Raw genomic sequence first — 16,820 nt, forward strand, 5'->3', positions numbered from 1 at the left:
GGGTGCTGGGCTCAGGGCCCCCACTGCCCCCTGAAACCAACTTGCTGCCCAGCTTCAAAACCCCAGGCCCACATGGTATATTTTCGCAGAAAGCTACCAGCAGTAGAGAAAGATGGATTGGTGATTCAAGCTTCTATCACAAAGCAGCTATTTCAACACTATGTAATATACCCTCCAAAATACATGAACAGAAAATTAAGGTCACCAAGGCAAACGCTAGCAAAGGAAATGGCAGAATTAAGGTTCCTGCACAGCTTTAGTCCTGTGTGTATGAGCATGATACAGTGTGTGATTACATGGTCATATGGAAAGTTTCAGAGTGAATGATTAAAGTTTAGCAAAAAGCCGCTCAAAACAGTCTTAGATTGGAAAGCATCAGGCAACCTTCACTCTACATGGCATATAACACAAGGCAAGCGCCTTTAACTGCTGTTATTCTGGCTAGAAACTTATAAACAAGTTTGAGGAATTGGTTACAATGTACCTCTTAATGTGAATGCATTTGTGCTACCAGTGACATGGATATTAATGCAGAACACAGGTCATCTCTAGTTTGCATTAGTTCAAGTACTTTCATCCAGTGCCTGTTGAGAAGGCAGGCCCGTTTGCTTAGGGCTGATTTAACACATTACAGAAAAATCAACAGAACCTTCTAGCCAGTCTAAGAGTAAGAAAAGGAAGTTCAAAACAAAATAAAACATTTTTCTTTTGTGAAGTGCCGGACTGGACTAAAACAGAAATAAGAAATGGAAGTGATTAGGTCACTTTGTCTATCCTTTTGCCAGGTTTCAGTGGAAATCCAAACCAGAAAAGCAAGCGTGTGCTGCCACTGAAGCAAGCATGCAGAGCAGCCTGCAAGGTACATTTGGAAATAGTCCAGAGATCCATTTCCAGCATACTGAACCTCAGAAACCTAAATTAGATCCTTTGTGTGTATGCACACAATTGTCCTACCCGTTTATTTGCTTTGCCGCACCTAGCTATGAAATACTATTAGGTGACTTTTTTCCTTTGGCCTTTTGTTTCTTTTGTTTCTAGCCACAGCACTTCTAGGAGCTCAAAATGTCATGATCTGCAGCGTTCACTTTTATTTCTCATAAGGGTGGTGGGGAAGCCCACAGCATTTTTTTTTTCAAATCCATTTACAAAAACATAGGCCAGTGGTCCCCATCGCGGTGCCCATGGGTGCCATGGCACCCGCCGGGGCATTTATGTGCAACCCGCCGAGTGATCAGGGCCGGCCCAAGCCATTCTTGTGACTCGGGCGCATGGCGTATGCGCAGCCCCTGCCCCGGGCGCCCAGCAGTCCCAAAAGTTTAGGGACCACTGACATAGGCTATATTAATATATTTTAACCTGTGGAACTCCTTGACAGAGGATGTTGTGAGGACCAGGACTTTAACAGGGTCCAAAAAAGAACTAGATACATTCGTGGAGGCTAGGTCCATCAGTGACTATTAGCCAGGCTGGGTAAGAATGGTGTCCCTAGCCTCTGTTTGACAGGGGCTGGAAAGGGGTGACAGGAGAGGGATCACTTGATAATTCCCTGTTCTGTTCACTCCTTCTGGGGCATCTGGCATTGGCCACCGTTGGAAGACTGGATACTGGGCTGGATGGCCCTTTGGTGGACAGTATGGCTGGTTGGACAGTATGGCCGTTCTTATGTTCTTAATATTAACCTTGTGAAGGAGGAGCAATGACTTCTGCTTTACGCTGTCCAGTTTTAAAGGATCACTATCTGCCTAGGTGAATGGGAACTTTGCATAACGGTGCTGCTTCCTTCTTACCCGCGCTTCCCTATTTTTCACAAGATATTAGAATATGCTTAGTTCCTTCTCACTTAGGGGAAGCAGCTGATAAGCTTCAAGACTTTAAACAGGGTGCAGAATTGATGGCATCTTATTTGCGTGACCTCCTCTTCACCCTGTGCTGCTATGTCTCCACTGACACAGAAGAGCAAAAGTGCTAAAATACATGCTTCTAGGCGAGTCTCTCTCTGCTGGTCCTACTGGGCACCCGCTTCTCGACGACTGTAGTGAGAAGTCAGGGTACAGGCAAAGGCTGGAGCGCTAACAAGTCGCTCTCCATTTCCACATCACCCCATGCAGCAGAGGCTCCTGGCTTTTGTGCTTCACACAGCCCAGCAGAGAGAACGTGACGAGGAGCCTCTTGTTTCAGTACTTCTAGCCAAAAAGCTGTGTGCGGCTGAGGAAGAAATGCTGTGATGAGGCTCATCTTGGCCTCACTATCCCTAAGGCAGCAGAGCGTTGGAAGGCAGGAGTGAAACACACTCAGACTTTGGGGATTTTGGGCTGATTGTGCTGCCTCCCGTGGGCCACGTGGCAAGGCAGAGGTGTAAAGTGACACACAGAAAGCATAAGCAAATAGTCCAAGGGGCTTTAAATCTCCTGCTTTAAATACAAGATCACACTTTACCTAATTCCCCACTAGCATTTTCCCTGAATTTGAAAGGGGAAAACCGTTGACACAAAACCAAAATTGAAACTCCAGATCCGTGTGCAACATTCAGCTCTTCGCAGCAGAGCCAAACGGCTCTCCGCACGGCCCCTTGCAATAGTGACATTGAAAACCCGGCGGTCCCATGTGGTGTGGATGTAGCAACACTATACCCTCCTCTCTCTGCTTCAAAGCAGTCAACGTTCCAGGTTGGCATTTCACAAGAACCACAGCTCTCTACCGTTATTGCTCAATTCGGTTAACTCTCCCTCTTTCAGACTGGCCCCTAGCTTGCTGTTCCAATTCTCGACCCCCCCAGTGTGTTCCCTGTATGTGAACACCAGTGTGGAATACAAACAGAAACGCCTTCCATCACGTAGCAGTAAGTTTACGGAGACTAGTACGAGGCCAAATAAGCTAGCTATTCATCAAGCTGCAATGTGGTCATAGATTCCATGACTTTCTGAGACCTCCGTGACTTCAGCTGCTGGAGTGGCCGGTCCCAAAGCTGGTGTGGCCTCGAAGGCTGTCAGCACGGGTATGTCGAACTAGGAGGGTAATTATGAAGAAAGGGATAGAAAATAAGAAACAGAATATCTTACTGCCCCTGTATAAAACTATGGTATGCCCACATCTTGAATACTGTGTACAGATGTGGTCTCCTCACCTCAAAAAAGATATTTTGGCCTTGGAAAGGGTTCAGAAAAGGGCAACTAAAATGATTAGGGGTTTGGAACGGGTCCCATATGAGGAGAGGTTAAAGCGACTGGGACTTTTCAGTTTAGAAAAGAGGAGACTGAGGGGGGATATGATAGAAGTCTATAAAATCATGAGTGGTGTGGAGAGGGCTGATAAAGAAAAGTTATTTATTAGTTCCCATAATAGAAGAACTAGAGGACACCAAATGAAATTAATGGGTAGCAGGTTTAAAACTAATAAAAGAAAGTTCTTCTTCACAGCGTGTAGTCAACCTGTGGAACTCCTTGCCAGAGGAGGCTGTGAAGGCTAGGACTATAATAGAGTTTTAAGAGAAGCTAGATAATTTCATGGAGGTTAGGTCCATAAAAGGCTATTAGCCAGGGGATAAAATGGTGTCCTTGGCCTCTGTTTGTCAGAGGCTGGAGAGAGATGGCAGGAGACAAATCGCTTGATCATTGTCTTCGGTCCACCCTCTCTGGGGCATCTGGCGCTGGCCACTGTCGGTAGACAGGATACTGGGCTAGATGGACCTTTGGTCTGACCCAGAATGGCCGTTCTTATGTTCTTATGTGTATCAGTTGCGTATTGCCTGGATGGTAGATGCGCTCACAAACAGCCAGGCAGTACGCAACTACGCAGTGGGGGGGGGGCAGGGCCAGGACAGGATGGAATCCCTGGGGCTGGAGTCACCCATGAGCCCCGCTGGGACTGTGTGCAGGATGGGCAGCACCTTGGGATCTGCATGCGCCCAGGCGAGCCTGCTCTGCTCTCCACCGGCCGATTCCCCCCCGAACTCCTCCTGGACAGCCCTGCTTTCCGCCATCCAGTCCTCCTTGCCCAAATCTTCCCTGGTCAGCTCCGCTCTCCCCACCTCCCTCCTGGCCAGCCCTGCTTCTCTCCCGGCCAGTGTGCCCATCCCGTTCTGAGATCATGTGTGTCCGGTATTTTTTTGAAACCCATCTGGTAACCCTATTCCTGCATGCTATGAATCAGCTGATGATGGGATGCACTGGGGTGGGATGGGGGAGCTGATGAGAGGCTGCTGATGTATTACTGTGGCTCTTTGGCAAATTCTGGCTTCTTCTCAGGCCCAACTTGCCCCCCCCCCCCACGCGCACACACATTATACTAAGCCAGGGTTTCTCAAACTGGGGTGGCAACGTGGTTATGTGGGGGTTGTGAGCGGTCAGTTCCCAGGTGGCAGGGCTGGAGCAGTCACTGACTGGCATGGTTAGCAGCCCCAGCTCCCTGGAGCTGGGGGTAGAGGCCACACTCCCAGGCTTGCTGTGCAAAAGGAGTCACCTGTCCAAAAAGTTTGAGAACCGCTGTACTAAAACAATGAGGTGCAGCACAGGAGAAAGCAAACAGGGCCTCTCTTCTGTTAATATACTGACAACACATACAGATGCCAACGGAGCGCCGTCAGACGTAAAACACCAAGAGATCGATAGACCACACAGCAGGTGTTTACAGTGGGTGTCTTGTGTTAGTGGCAGGAATAATGTAGCTCACCTGGAACCAAAAGGTAAATGAAAGAAAGACAAGCTGAATTCAGTATGGGGTTACAGAGGAAGAACTAAATAAGTCTGCTATATTCTCTCAAAAGTTTTTAGGGAATAGTGTGAAAAGGGATCGGGGTGGCTCCGTTGGCTGGCCAGTTGAGGCACAGCAAAGGAGTGTGGGGAAGGGAGAGAAGTATCTTGTACCGTTGTTACCTTTGCTCTGCAAACACAAGCATGCACACATACTTATATACTTAAAATTCAGCAGCATGAAGCAGATGACTGGAAAGTTAGTGTCTTGTGATAGAAAGGCACTAACAAAGCCTGAGTCTCCTTTAACAGTTGATGTGCCAATGGCTCCCTCCACTCTTGCAAGGCAAGGACACTATTTGTTTTATGTTTCTTGAAAAGATTTTAAGATGTCAGCATTATTTAAGAACCTGGCCGGGGGGGGGAGGGGGGGAAAGAGAATTCCTCACCCACTCCAATAGGAATTTGTGCCCATGCATTTCTACTGCTGTCCGTTTTACATCCTTCCCTGATGCCAACAGAAGATGTTGGCCTCAAAAATGTGCAAAAGAGTTGGTTTCTCTTCCCCCATATTTTATAGCACCAGCTGTTTTCCCTGGAGCAGGAAGAAAGGTTTTTGGAGTTCTCAGCAGCGAGGGTGAGGGAAAGCCCTATTGTGCATGCAATATTCTATGCTAGCTACATTTTTCCAAAGCTTTCTGAGGAGGTTAAAGAAATCCCATGAAATTGTAAAGGATCAGAGCTACTGAAATTGCACGGTGGGAACTGCTGCAGTGGAACTGAATATTGTGACTCCCTGGATAGTACTCCAAAAATCGGCCAGTGAATGCAGCAGCATTCCAGGGGCCTCGCACATGGTGTAGTGTTGTTTGAGTCAACAGTGACAGTCCTAAAACAACATGATTTTCCCCCTACAGTTCCTCCCAGCTTACTGTACACTCAGCTAGCAGGTTTTTATTTAAAAAAAAAAAACAACCAAAACTTGACGGTGTCATTCTAGAGAATAAATCTGAAACAGTAACAATATTTATATTAATTTACTGTTGTACTCTCATTATTAGGGATGCAACTCTTATCTGCCCCCTCAAGAAATTCACAAACCAAAATTATAGTGCCCTCAAAATTAGCAGCTTAAGTCTCAGCAGGAGGCAGAACTTTTCATCCACATAATTGGATAAGAGGTTATTAAATTATGACACCCTTAAAATAGTGATATTCATCCAGCAAACCTAATTTCTGTGGCCATTTTAAAATTCACCCCCTACATTAATGCAAGAATTTTTACCTTTATGTTACTGCTTGCAATCTTAATTTCACCTTGCAGTGTTTTGTTTTGTTGGTTTTTTGGCCTAGGATACAGTAAATCTCAATAACAGTGTAAGACTGCTGTAAAGAAATAGTGAGTTCCTAGGAACGTTAAGTCACCAGCACAAGAAAGCTACAATGGTCAAGAGGTTTTACACCAGAACTTTATAACTTCACGTAATCTGAGTCTTCTACTGGAAGGCAAAAGATATTATAGGCACTAGCCACACCGCTTAGCAACAAGCATGCAGGCTACGTGAAGTATCTCTTTCAAAGGTCAAGAGAGCATATGATGCAGTGGAGTAGTAATACAAGCTTTTAATACAAGCTAAAGATACTTTAAACTGGTCCATTTATCAAACCACAACCTCAACCTGTCAGCATTCCCAACTCCTCCTTGCTACCACTATGCAAGTCTCTCAGCAGGAGAAAAGATATTGAGTGTACTTTCTTTTCTCAATCCCTTCCCTGCTCTTTCTATACACTTTTTGCACCTCCTCACTCGTTATGAAAAACTCGGCAAAATAACAGCTTAAATTTTAAAAACAAAAGACTGGAATAAAATCCATACCCGGGCTCCACAGGCTTCACTCTGTTATTGGGACGATTTTTTTTTAAATGCAAAAGAAGCACATTATTGAAATTCTGTAGGAAAAACCAGTTCTCTTCAGCCCCATGGGGGCTGCCATGTTAAATCACAATTGAATTCACAGAACAAGGCTGCTCAAATACCACCATGGCAGCTATTGGCACATTTCAATGAGGCTACCCTGGCCTCCTTCGCATAGTGGAAATCATGAGCCCTTCTTTGTGTGTATTTAAAAAGCATGTCTTTGAAAGCATACTGGGGGACAGCCAGAGCTTTCTGGCTTGCTGCTCCGCAATTGAACAATGAGGATCACCTAGCCTACCTAGGTCAAGCAAATACTGTGCAGACCAGAAAGAAAACAAGCTGGAGAGAATGTTAGTTTAAACAAGCCACACAGAAAGGAAGGTTTTAAGGAGTACTTTGAAGGGAGAGATGGAGGGTCAGTAGGGTGTAACTAAATCTTTACCTTTTAATCTGTCCAACGAAAATCTAGTTTTCCTGCACTCAAAGGAACTACATTTTTGCAAAAGGGTCTTTTTAATGATAAGAATTGAGTTTTTCTTTTTTACAATGCAAATGCTTAATTTCATTTTCCTCCCGCTCACATAGGCAAGAGGGCTAGACCAGCCCTGATGTTGAAGTTAAAACCTCATTCTAAATAAACAAATGAAGATTATATAATAACTTATTATATAAGTTATTTGAAGCTGTCCCTTGGCCAGCTTCAAATAACTGCTGGCCAAGGGACACCTGGTCTGTGAAGGGCTCTACCTAAACAAAGGAATGAAGATGCCTATCTCCTAGAACTGGAAGGGACCTTGAAAGGTCATCAAGCTCAGTCCCCTGCCTTCACAGCAGGACCAAGTACCATCCCTGACAGATTTTACCCCAGATCCCTAAATGGCCCCCTCAAGGACTGAATTCACAACCTTGGGTTTAGCAGGCCAATGCTCAAACCACCAAGCTATTTCCCCCCCAGCGACACACTTTCTCTCTCTTTTTCTGTTATAAATACAGGTCGGACCTTCCTGGTCCTGCACTGTCAGGACCTGACTGTTCCCAAACAACAACATTTGCCAGACCAGGGAGGTGTCCCCTGCCTCTGGCCCCCTCTACTCTCTCCCCTACTCTGATGTCACCAGTCCCAGCCCTAGGCTGCCTTTGGTGGCCGGAGTTCTCCGGCCCTGGTCCGCACCACCGCACGAGGCAGATTTCCCCGGCCCCCAACCCACATTGCCACTGGATGTCGGAGTTCTCTGGCATCACATTGCCACAGGTAGCCAAGCTGCTCTGGCCCCCGAATTCGCAATGCTGTGGGCACGCGGGCTTCTGCCGGTGGCTGCCTGGAATTCCCCGATCCCCAGCTCCATGCTGCTACAGGCTGCCATGAGTCTCTGGTCCCTGTCCCATCACTGATGAGGGGCTCCCCTGGCCCCGCTAACCCCAGCCGGGCTGCTGACCCTCCTGCCATTAAACTCTGGGGCACTCTGGTCCAAGAGCAGCGACCAGACTAATAAAGCTCCCCCTCTGAGACATTTCAAATAAACCCTGCTTGTGTATCACCCTGTATTGCTCATTCAGGCAAGATGCTAGGGCCAGTTGGTTTCCCCTTGCGTAGGAGCTGCAGAGAAGCACCTAAATAACTGAGAAATGAACAACTCGGAGTATGCTCCACCTTTTGTTTAATCTTAGCAAATAAAAGGAAAGAATCAGGTATCAATTCAAGTTCTTGGACTTGTTAAAAAAACCCTACAAATCAGTTCAATATTTAAATTAAAAAAAATAGTAATGACCAATAGATTCCTTATTAAACCTATACTGCTTGTGTACACAAATGGTATTGTGCTGCATGGGGGAAAAAAAAAAGACTCAGCTAATCCCTGCAATTTTATAAGCCTTTAATCCATTGATCTCACTGAAAAGGATTAGAATTATTCTTTTACTAGCAAATTAAAGGCGTTCTGAGCCAGATGGAAAGGAAAGCAAAGCACAACTCACATCCTGCAGAGACTGCTACCACACAGCAAGTAAAAGCTGAGGAACTCGCACCTGGCTGCCCATTGAAAAACTAACTACTCTTTCCCCCTGTAAACAGAGTCAGGAAAGAGAACTACCCTGGACTATCGTGTCTGGACTACAAAAATAAATTCAACCCAACTGCTGCTATTTTAGTCAGCCTGGCTACTACTGGGTAGGGAAGTAAAATCCCATTTAACCGGTTACATGAACTGCTTACCCGGGATCCCGCACCATGCAGCCCAACTGGGGTGTAGGCGGGGGCTTTTGAAAGTCAGCAACAGTTGATATAGACTGTTGAAACAGACTGACACTGCATTAGCCTAACAACATCAACCCAAGCGATGCTACTCTCACAGAGGTGGAGTTAAATTGGCGTAGTGGCTGAGTTACATCGGCAGGAGCTACATTTTACTGTAGACACTTACAGAGTCAGGGTCAACAAAAGCTGCCCTGCATCAATCTAACTATGTGGTGGAACCTGGGTGATGAATGACATCATGACATTTCCTGGAAGAAAATGCGTCAGAGTCCTTCTCTATACATTATGTTACAGTCTCCATTGTTGGAGGAGGGGGGAAGTAACAATTGATGCACTGTCCCATAAAAACATAAATTTACTTTGCTCTACTCACTGGATAATGAAAAGTTCAAAATGTAATTTCAGCAGAACCTACCTCTTCTGTCATCAAGCCCGATCATTCTCTTCAGCATCCTGGCGGTCTCACCCCATGTCCTAGCCCAAATGTAACAGCGGAGGTATGAAGGCAGGACGTGCACTACTAAAATTTAATTGCTTGTCAAAATATACTATAGTATATCTATAGAAATACAGGTCGGACCTCACTGGTCCGGCACTCTCGGGACCTGAGTGGTCCTGGATGAGGGAATTTGCCGGACCAGGGAAGGTCCCCTGCCACCAGCTCCCTCAGCCTGCCGGCCCTCCCCACCGCCGGCTCCTCCAGCCCTGCTGCTTCAGCCCCACTGCCAGCATGGCAGCATGCAGCCGTGGCCCTGCTGCTGCAGCACCAGTCCTGAGACATCTTCCTATGCCATTTACAACTAGTCTTCTTCAGATGCTAAAAACTACCGGAGCTGCCTCAGCTCCCATGTGCAATTCCCACTGAACACTTCAGAGGCTCCATCATGTGTGGAGACCCTCCGGCCTGCAGACTGCATCTGGCCCCCGCGATAATTTCATCCAGCCTGTGTCTAGTCCCTGCTCTGTGGGGGTGGCACCTGCAGGCCACAGCAGCATGTGGCACCACGCCCACCTCTAAGGACACAGGGACATACAGAGTCTGCTTTAGCCCTGCTGCACCACTCGGGGGGGGGGGAGGGGGTCTGAGGTAAGCACTCTGTACTCCCTCCTGCACCCCAATGCCCTGCCCCAGCCCTGAGCCCCCTCCTGCACTCCAAACTAGGGATGTGGGTGTGGGGGCTGCTGCACAGTGGGTGCATCATGGGGGTAAGGGTGATGCTTACTGGGTAACCAGTTACCTGTTTACATACCTACCCCAAGGCCCTCATCCCCTGCCCTGCAGAGCCCAAGCCCCTCCTAGCCCTCTGCCCCACACCCAAACTTCCTCCCCGAGGCCACACTCTGAACCCAGGTCAGAACCCCCACCTGCACCCTAATTCCCTCCCAGACCCCACACCCCAACCTCCTGCCCCAACCCTGAGACTGCTCTAGTAACCTACTCAGGGATGTGAATGGGTAACTGGTTAACTGCTTACTGGTGGCCTCGCGTGGAGTGGGGAGCAGCAGCTGGCTCCCCCAGGTGTGCTAGGAATATAAAATCAAGGTTAAACTGGTTAATCATTAGGTTGACAGATCATTTAACCAGTTCACCAACTAAGCTGGATCCGGGCTATGAACACGGGCGTTGGGACTGCCACCAGCTCCCTGTCCCTAAGGTTTAACCAGTTAATTCATTAATTGGGATTTTACATCCTTAACCCTAACTCCCATCCCGGTCCCACCCCAACCCCCTGCCCTAAGCTCACTACTGCACTCCAAACTCCTTGGCCGCAGCCTGAAGCCCCCTCCTACACCCCATTGTCCCCAGCCCCACCCCACAGTCAACACCCCTAGTCAAAGCCCTCCTGCCCTCTGCTCCACTGTGGAGGGCCCCCCCCCCTTTTTGGCTCCACACTGGAGCCTAGGGGAAATCCAGAGGCTCTGCCACCCCACGCCCACGGAGCTCTGCAGGGCCCACAATAGAAAAAAGGCTCCCCACCCCTGTTCTAAATCATACCTAAACCTGGTCTGCCTTGGAAAACTGACCCGCATAGCTATAGCAGAATATTTGTTTAGAAGCATGCCAATCAATTTCCTGATGCAGACAAGCCTTAAAGGATGGCTGTGAAGGACTGTAAATTAAAAGAAATGGAAAGGGAAGCTACATACGTGTTCTTTAGTGAACGCTAGGTGTGAGGAGTTGTTTCATGCACACAGTTAGCAGAAAAGCCAATCCTTCCCTTTTTGCTTTTCAGCAATGTGACAGTATCACACGCCACATGCTATGTTCTTTGTGTAAGCATTTGAAAGAAGCCAAATCTACAAACAATAAGCTAAAAACGCTACTCGTTGATGTAAGCCTATGCACAATTTGTAACAACGCCCCCACTTCTCTCACACTTGATCAGCATCATCATGGCTTGATAAATATTAGCACTGCAACATTTCACCAGATGGACTTTAAATTGCTTTTCATTTGCACTGCCTGTGCAACAGTGGCTGCGGAGCATACAAATATCCTGTGTATGAAGCAAATATAAATTACAACTGTATCCACTTTTAATCACAATACTGCACATAAGTCTGCTGTTACAACAGTCCTTTCTTGTACTTAATTCATTATTGTTAAGAATTTTGCCACAAGTCACCACATTTTAAATACTTCCACTCCCAGTATTTCAAATTTTCATGTTAGCATAAAAGTAAGTTTCCTTCATAAATCAAACTAGCTCTTATAGCTTTGAAATGCTCTGTGCAAATCGCCTCTTTTCATGACTTTTCCCTAACAGCAAGAACTTTGCATTTAAGTGATGTACCAGGAGTCTGTTCACCTTGAAAGTGCTGATTTACAGACATTCAGGTACATGAACCCTTATGTGGGAGAACACAAAGAGTATGCATCTCCAATACCCAGTCTTCCCTGCTATTCCCTTAGACCTCTAATGCTGGATATTTAAACCACTATTAAGCAAACCCTTCCTATATTTAAGTACTAGTATCAAAACACAACTTACAGAAAATTGGACATCTGAATGGAGATAGACATCTGTAAAGAAATTAAAAGCAAAACCCACACACACACAATACAGCAGCAGTTGTCAAACAAAGAGCGCCACTAACCCCGGTTCACTGGCACTGCTGGGGTGGGGAGCTGGGGTGTTTTAAATAAATACAGCTCAGAGTAGCCTGACTAAGCACTGAGGTTATAACTGACACACACATCTGCTATGCCAGTCACAGCCAAGAAACAAAATGAGAGAGAAGTTTTTTAAAACAGCACCACTGTTTTTTAATCATCAACTAAGAGGCTCTCAGAAAAAATGAGAATGATCAGAGGACAAGAATGGATTAGTCTCATCAGATAAGAATTATTGTTCCAATGACTGATTCTCTATGACAATAGTGTTCTTAAAAATAATGGCCTTTTCCTCTTGAGTATACAGAGAAATGCAATAACAAGCTGCCTTGAAAAGGCATTTCTTCTTTGAGTCGTTTTATATATAAATACTGACTAATATATAACAAAGTTTAAAGTAATCCTTTCTGGTGATTATACTCCTAGGCTCTGTTTACATTGCGCTCTCTTGCGCAATAACATATGCCAATGAGGCATGGTGATGAATATTGCCGCACCTCATTTGCATACCTAATGAGCCGCCATTTTTGCGGAAGGGGCTTTTGCGCAAGGAGGAGCTGTCTACACTGCTTCTTCTTGCGCAAAAAACCCCTCTTGCGCAAGAGCCATTCTGCCGCTTATTTTATATTCATCGCCGTGCCACATTTGCAGATCTTCTTGCGCAAGAATGCGCAGTGTAGACATAGCCCTATAGTATATTAATTTGCACGACCAGTGTTCTTGCTTCCAATAGATCTTTGTAGATCTCAGACGTAAAGATGGTTTTTAAAGAGCCTTTTAATTTTAAAAATTAAGAAGTGGTCTGGTTACATGTTCTCCTACCTCTCTGATCACTTCAGAATCTTTCAGTAGGGTGGGGAGTCCTCAACACACACACTCCCATCTCCATGTGTGTGACAGTCCCATTCTTGATTCCTCCTCCTCCTCTCTTTAACCCCTATTGTTGTGTGACTGAAATCACAATCGCTGGTTTGAACACTGACTTAATAAACAGCCAATTCACACTTCTATCCGGGTTGTTCTCAAGCGGTCTCTCAATTTGCGCTGCATTTCAGCCTGCCTACCCAACTTCTCCTTCAAGAAGTCACCACCAATTTACACTTAAACATGACCACACTAAGCTCATGATCCTCCCCCCAAAAACCTCCTTCACTATCGCTGCTTTCTGTCACTGCCAACACACCACCCCACTCTGTAGCTCAGTCCCATTACAGGTCATCTATCTTGAATTTCTCTCATCCCATACATCCAGGCTGTAACTGTTCAGAACAGCTGGCGGTTCTCTCTGGGAGGGGGCGGGGGCAAAGACGTCACGCACTCCCCCACCCCGAGGCCAATCAGGGTCTGTGGGTGGGGGAGAATGGAAGTGTCCCGGCCCTGCCCCTTCTGCCCAAGGCTCCAGCCCTTCCGGGCAGCTCAGGGCCACTTCAAAAATTTGTGAAGTGACCCCCCCTTCTAAAATTATTGTCCACCCCTGTTCTATACTGCCCCTTATGCACTGAGCACCCACTCTACATTGCAGTGTAAGGCTGATAACTTCCCATCAAGTAGGGATGTAAATGTTTAACTGGTGTTGGAAGAGCCATCCCTCCCCTCCCTTTAATCAGTTAACCAAATATTTAACCGATTAACCAATTAAATGGAACTTTGCATCCCTACAGTCAAGTCACACGTCACAATGCCTACAAGAAAATCAATCGGTAGCAGCTTGAGGATAAGCAGCACAGCACAGCTGGCGCTTTTTACATAATCATAATGAAAAAAAAATTCTGTGCGCACTCAAAAATTATATATTTAATGGTGTTTCCTTCCCTTTACATACCACTTCCTAGTCCACTCTTCAGGGCAGGGACCATGTTTGCGCAAAGGTCTGCTAATCCTGATCAAGATCTCCAGACACAACCATATTATAAATAGCATATAATGATGGCTAAGAACTAACAGGCCCTTGTAATTTGTGGGGCCCACCAGATTTTCTAGGACAGACTATCTTTGCTGCTTGGAAAAAAAAAAAACACCACCACACAACAACCAACCACCTTCTTCTCTCCTTTAGGTATAACTAAGTTAGTCCAACTAAATGATCATCACCAGTGAAAGAGGCTACCGCATTCAATTGCTGGTTCATAGTTCAACGGTTCCCTCTAGCTGAATGGCCAATAAGTTCCACTAGCTCAGTGTTTAACCGCCTTTCTAGCTTTTGCAGCAAATATGCACTTTTCAGAATGGGTCACCTCCAGGAGAGCAGTTATCATGGGCAAGGTAGAAGCAACCAAGAGGTTCCCATTTGTGCAAATGATCATAAGCCAGCTCCTGAGCCAGAATAATATCATCACCCCTGAGCTCCGAACCCGCCCCTGGTTTACAGTTCATTTCCAATCCAAAGCCTGGAGCCCGATTTACAAGGCTATTCCTGGATAATGCAGCTAACAAGGCCTAGAAGAAAGGTTGCAAAACCTGTAGATAAAATATCTTGGGTCAACAATGCTCAACTTCTATATCAGTTTTTGCAGAATCAGCACTAAACCAATGCCTAAGCAAGCTTCAGAATATATTACAAGATCCAGCTATGAACCAGAGGTGTTCTGTCCTAACAGATGTTAGAGGGCTTATCCCTTCACCCTCCCACTGCCTTAACATGAACAGCAATTCCCAAAGTCTGGAGATCCAGGAAACGTGAAGTTTATTCGGGTTAGCATCCAGTTTCCTCTTCTCCCTTGCTCCCAACTTAACTCCTGTTTACCTCCAATATATATAGTAGTAATCTCAGCTATACCTTAATCAAACATTGTAATGAAATTTAACTAACCAACCTTGACACATTGCAACATGCTTATCTAACCAATTATACCCCACCACTTTAATTGGTTTACATCCACCAAAATAAATTATACAAAAGACAGAAACAAAAAAACCAGACAGAGACCATACAGATAAACAATAGAGAATTGGGGAGCATAATGACAAAGCAATACAGAAATGAGGATTTCACAACCCCAACTATTGGTAAGTTGGTCCTTACCAGACAGAAAGCCATTGTTCTAAGTTTTCTTTAAATTTTCTAGGCTCATCCCTTTATCGGATAGTCTAACAGCCCAAACTTGCCTTATTTCAATGTGACTGGTTTGGGATGTGGATGATATGACCATAATTTCCTATCTTATACTACTTAGCCAAAGGCCTTAGCTTAAGAACAAGGCCTCAGATTATATACAGATAGACTGTGACTCTGATTCTTGTTTTTATAATTCTTTAACTAGCTAAGTGATAAAAAAAATACCCAATTTCTTAACATATTAGCCTTTACAGGCAGGCCTGAATGTCTATATCCTAACAGAAAGCTAGCAAACACTAATATTTGTGGTATGAGTGCGTGTGCGAGCAGGTTGTTGTTAAGGAACTAAAGCAAATCATAAATTTTTAGGACTTCTGTATGTACACATCATAAAGAATTAAAAGAGGTCACAGTATTTTTCTGCTGTACAGGTCACCTTTAAACAGCTGTTGCATTCCCCTGGGAACTGAAAGCTCCTGGTATAAATACAGACCTTGAGATCAAAGGCTTTGCATAGTGATTATCATCTCCAGGCAGAAACTTCCTCTGTCTTTACATCATCCCCAGGGCGTGGTTTACTAGCTGCACATGGGAAAGTAAATGTTTAGATGAAAAGCTGAAGTGGTCATGGAGGCTGACCAGTAAGACACTCTTGTGTTCTGTTTAGAATCACTGATTCTGCTGATACGTTGCGTAGGGTAAAACAGCTTTGTTGAGCTCTACCACTGCAAGATCAGGAGAGTTATGCAGTGGACAGCAGGGGGTTGGCAGCAAGAGTAGTCTATGACACTTGTGCAGCTCATTGGTAGATAACTGAAGAGAAGCATGAAGATGGGAAAGGCCCCTGTGTTTTAAAGCTGCTGCCCACTGGCATAAAAGCTCCTTCACTTTAAATTACGCCCGTCTTTCGTCTAGTCTCATCTACCCTTCTCAGGAAAGGTTATCCCAGAAACATTGGCTGGGAAGCTCAAGTACTGCTTGGATCCAGACCCCAAGACGTAACTCAGTCTAGAATCATGACAAGGAAGCAGCTGGGATCAATGAAGCAGACAATCGTCTGATGATGGCTGTCACAGATGCACCCTTGCTGATGTCAGTAACCATTCAAACACAACTGATGCAGCCTGGGGTTTTGTTGCTTTCAGTCTGTGGAATTCCCCTGCCTGGTGGAGATTTTTAGAGTTTCCATGGCTTCAGCAAGTATGATGCACATTGAGAGATGCACCAGTGGGACTGCCTTCCTATGCTGGTCAGTACATTTTGGATTTTTTTCCACTCCTCCCACCGATGCCAGCTTTGGTCTGAAACTTTCAGGGATGTTTCTTTAAAAAAAAAAAAATTTCTTGACCAGTGGCAAGGGCCACAAAAGATGAGGGATTTCAGGAAATGCTTTCAAACCTAAGGTGCTGCATCTTAGATGCATTTCTGCGTGTGTTGAAGTAACTGAGACTTCTCTGCCTAGTGACAAACGAGGACCCCTCGCTCCTACCTTATCCTCCCCTCAGAAAAACTGGGACCTCTCCCAACTATCTATGACCAAGGAGTGGACACAGGCCTCTCTCCCTGTGCCCAACCCCCTGAACAGGAAGACGGGGAAGACTGGTAATAGGAAAACTGTCCTCCTATATGTTGCAAGAAAAGCAAACATGGTTCTGGGAGGCATTAACAGGAGTGTTGTGAGTAAGACACGAGAAGTCATTCTTCCGCTCTACTCTGCGCTGAATAGGCCCCAGTTGGAGTATTGCGTCCAGTTCTGGGTGCCATATTTCAAGACAGATGTGGACAAAATG

General features: G+C 45.7%; 1 protein-coding gene across 3 annotated transcripts in view; it reads right to left on the minus strand.

Annotated features, from left to right (window-relative positions):
- RNF24 (ring finger protein 24) overlaps positions 1 to 16,820 on the minus strand; it is a 74,945-nt gene that overhangs the window by 53,637 nt on the left and 4,488 nt on the right. The window contains exon 1 of one of the 3 annotated variants that reach the window (XM_006139207.5): positions 11,854 to 16,589. The exons of the other annotated variants lie outside the window; for them this stretch is intronic. Coding sequence (XP_006139269.1) covers positions 11,854 to 11,885 — 32 coding nt within the window. The 5' untranslated portion in view covers positions 11,886 to 16,589. Of the gene's footprint in view, positions 1 to 11,853; positions 16,590 to 16,820 lie in introns of those variants that run through there. 3 annotated transcript variants of the gene reach the window in all.

Source organism: Pelodiscus sinensis, chromosome 4 (assembly GCF_052426305.1).
Source record: "Pelodiscus sinensis isolate ZL-2025 chromosome 4, ASM5242630v1, whole genome shotgun sequence".
NCBI lineage: Eukaryota > Metazoa > Chordata > Testudines > Trionychidae > Pelodiscus > Pelodiscus sinensis.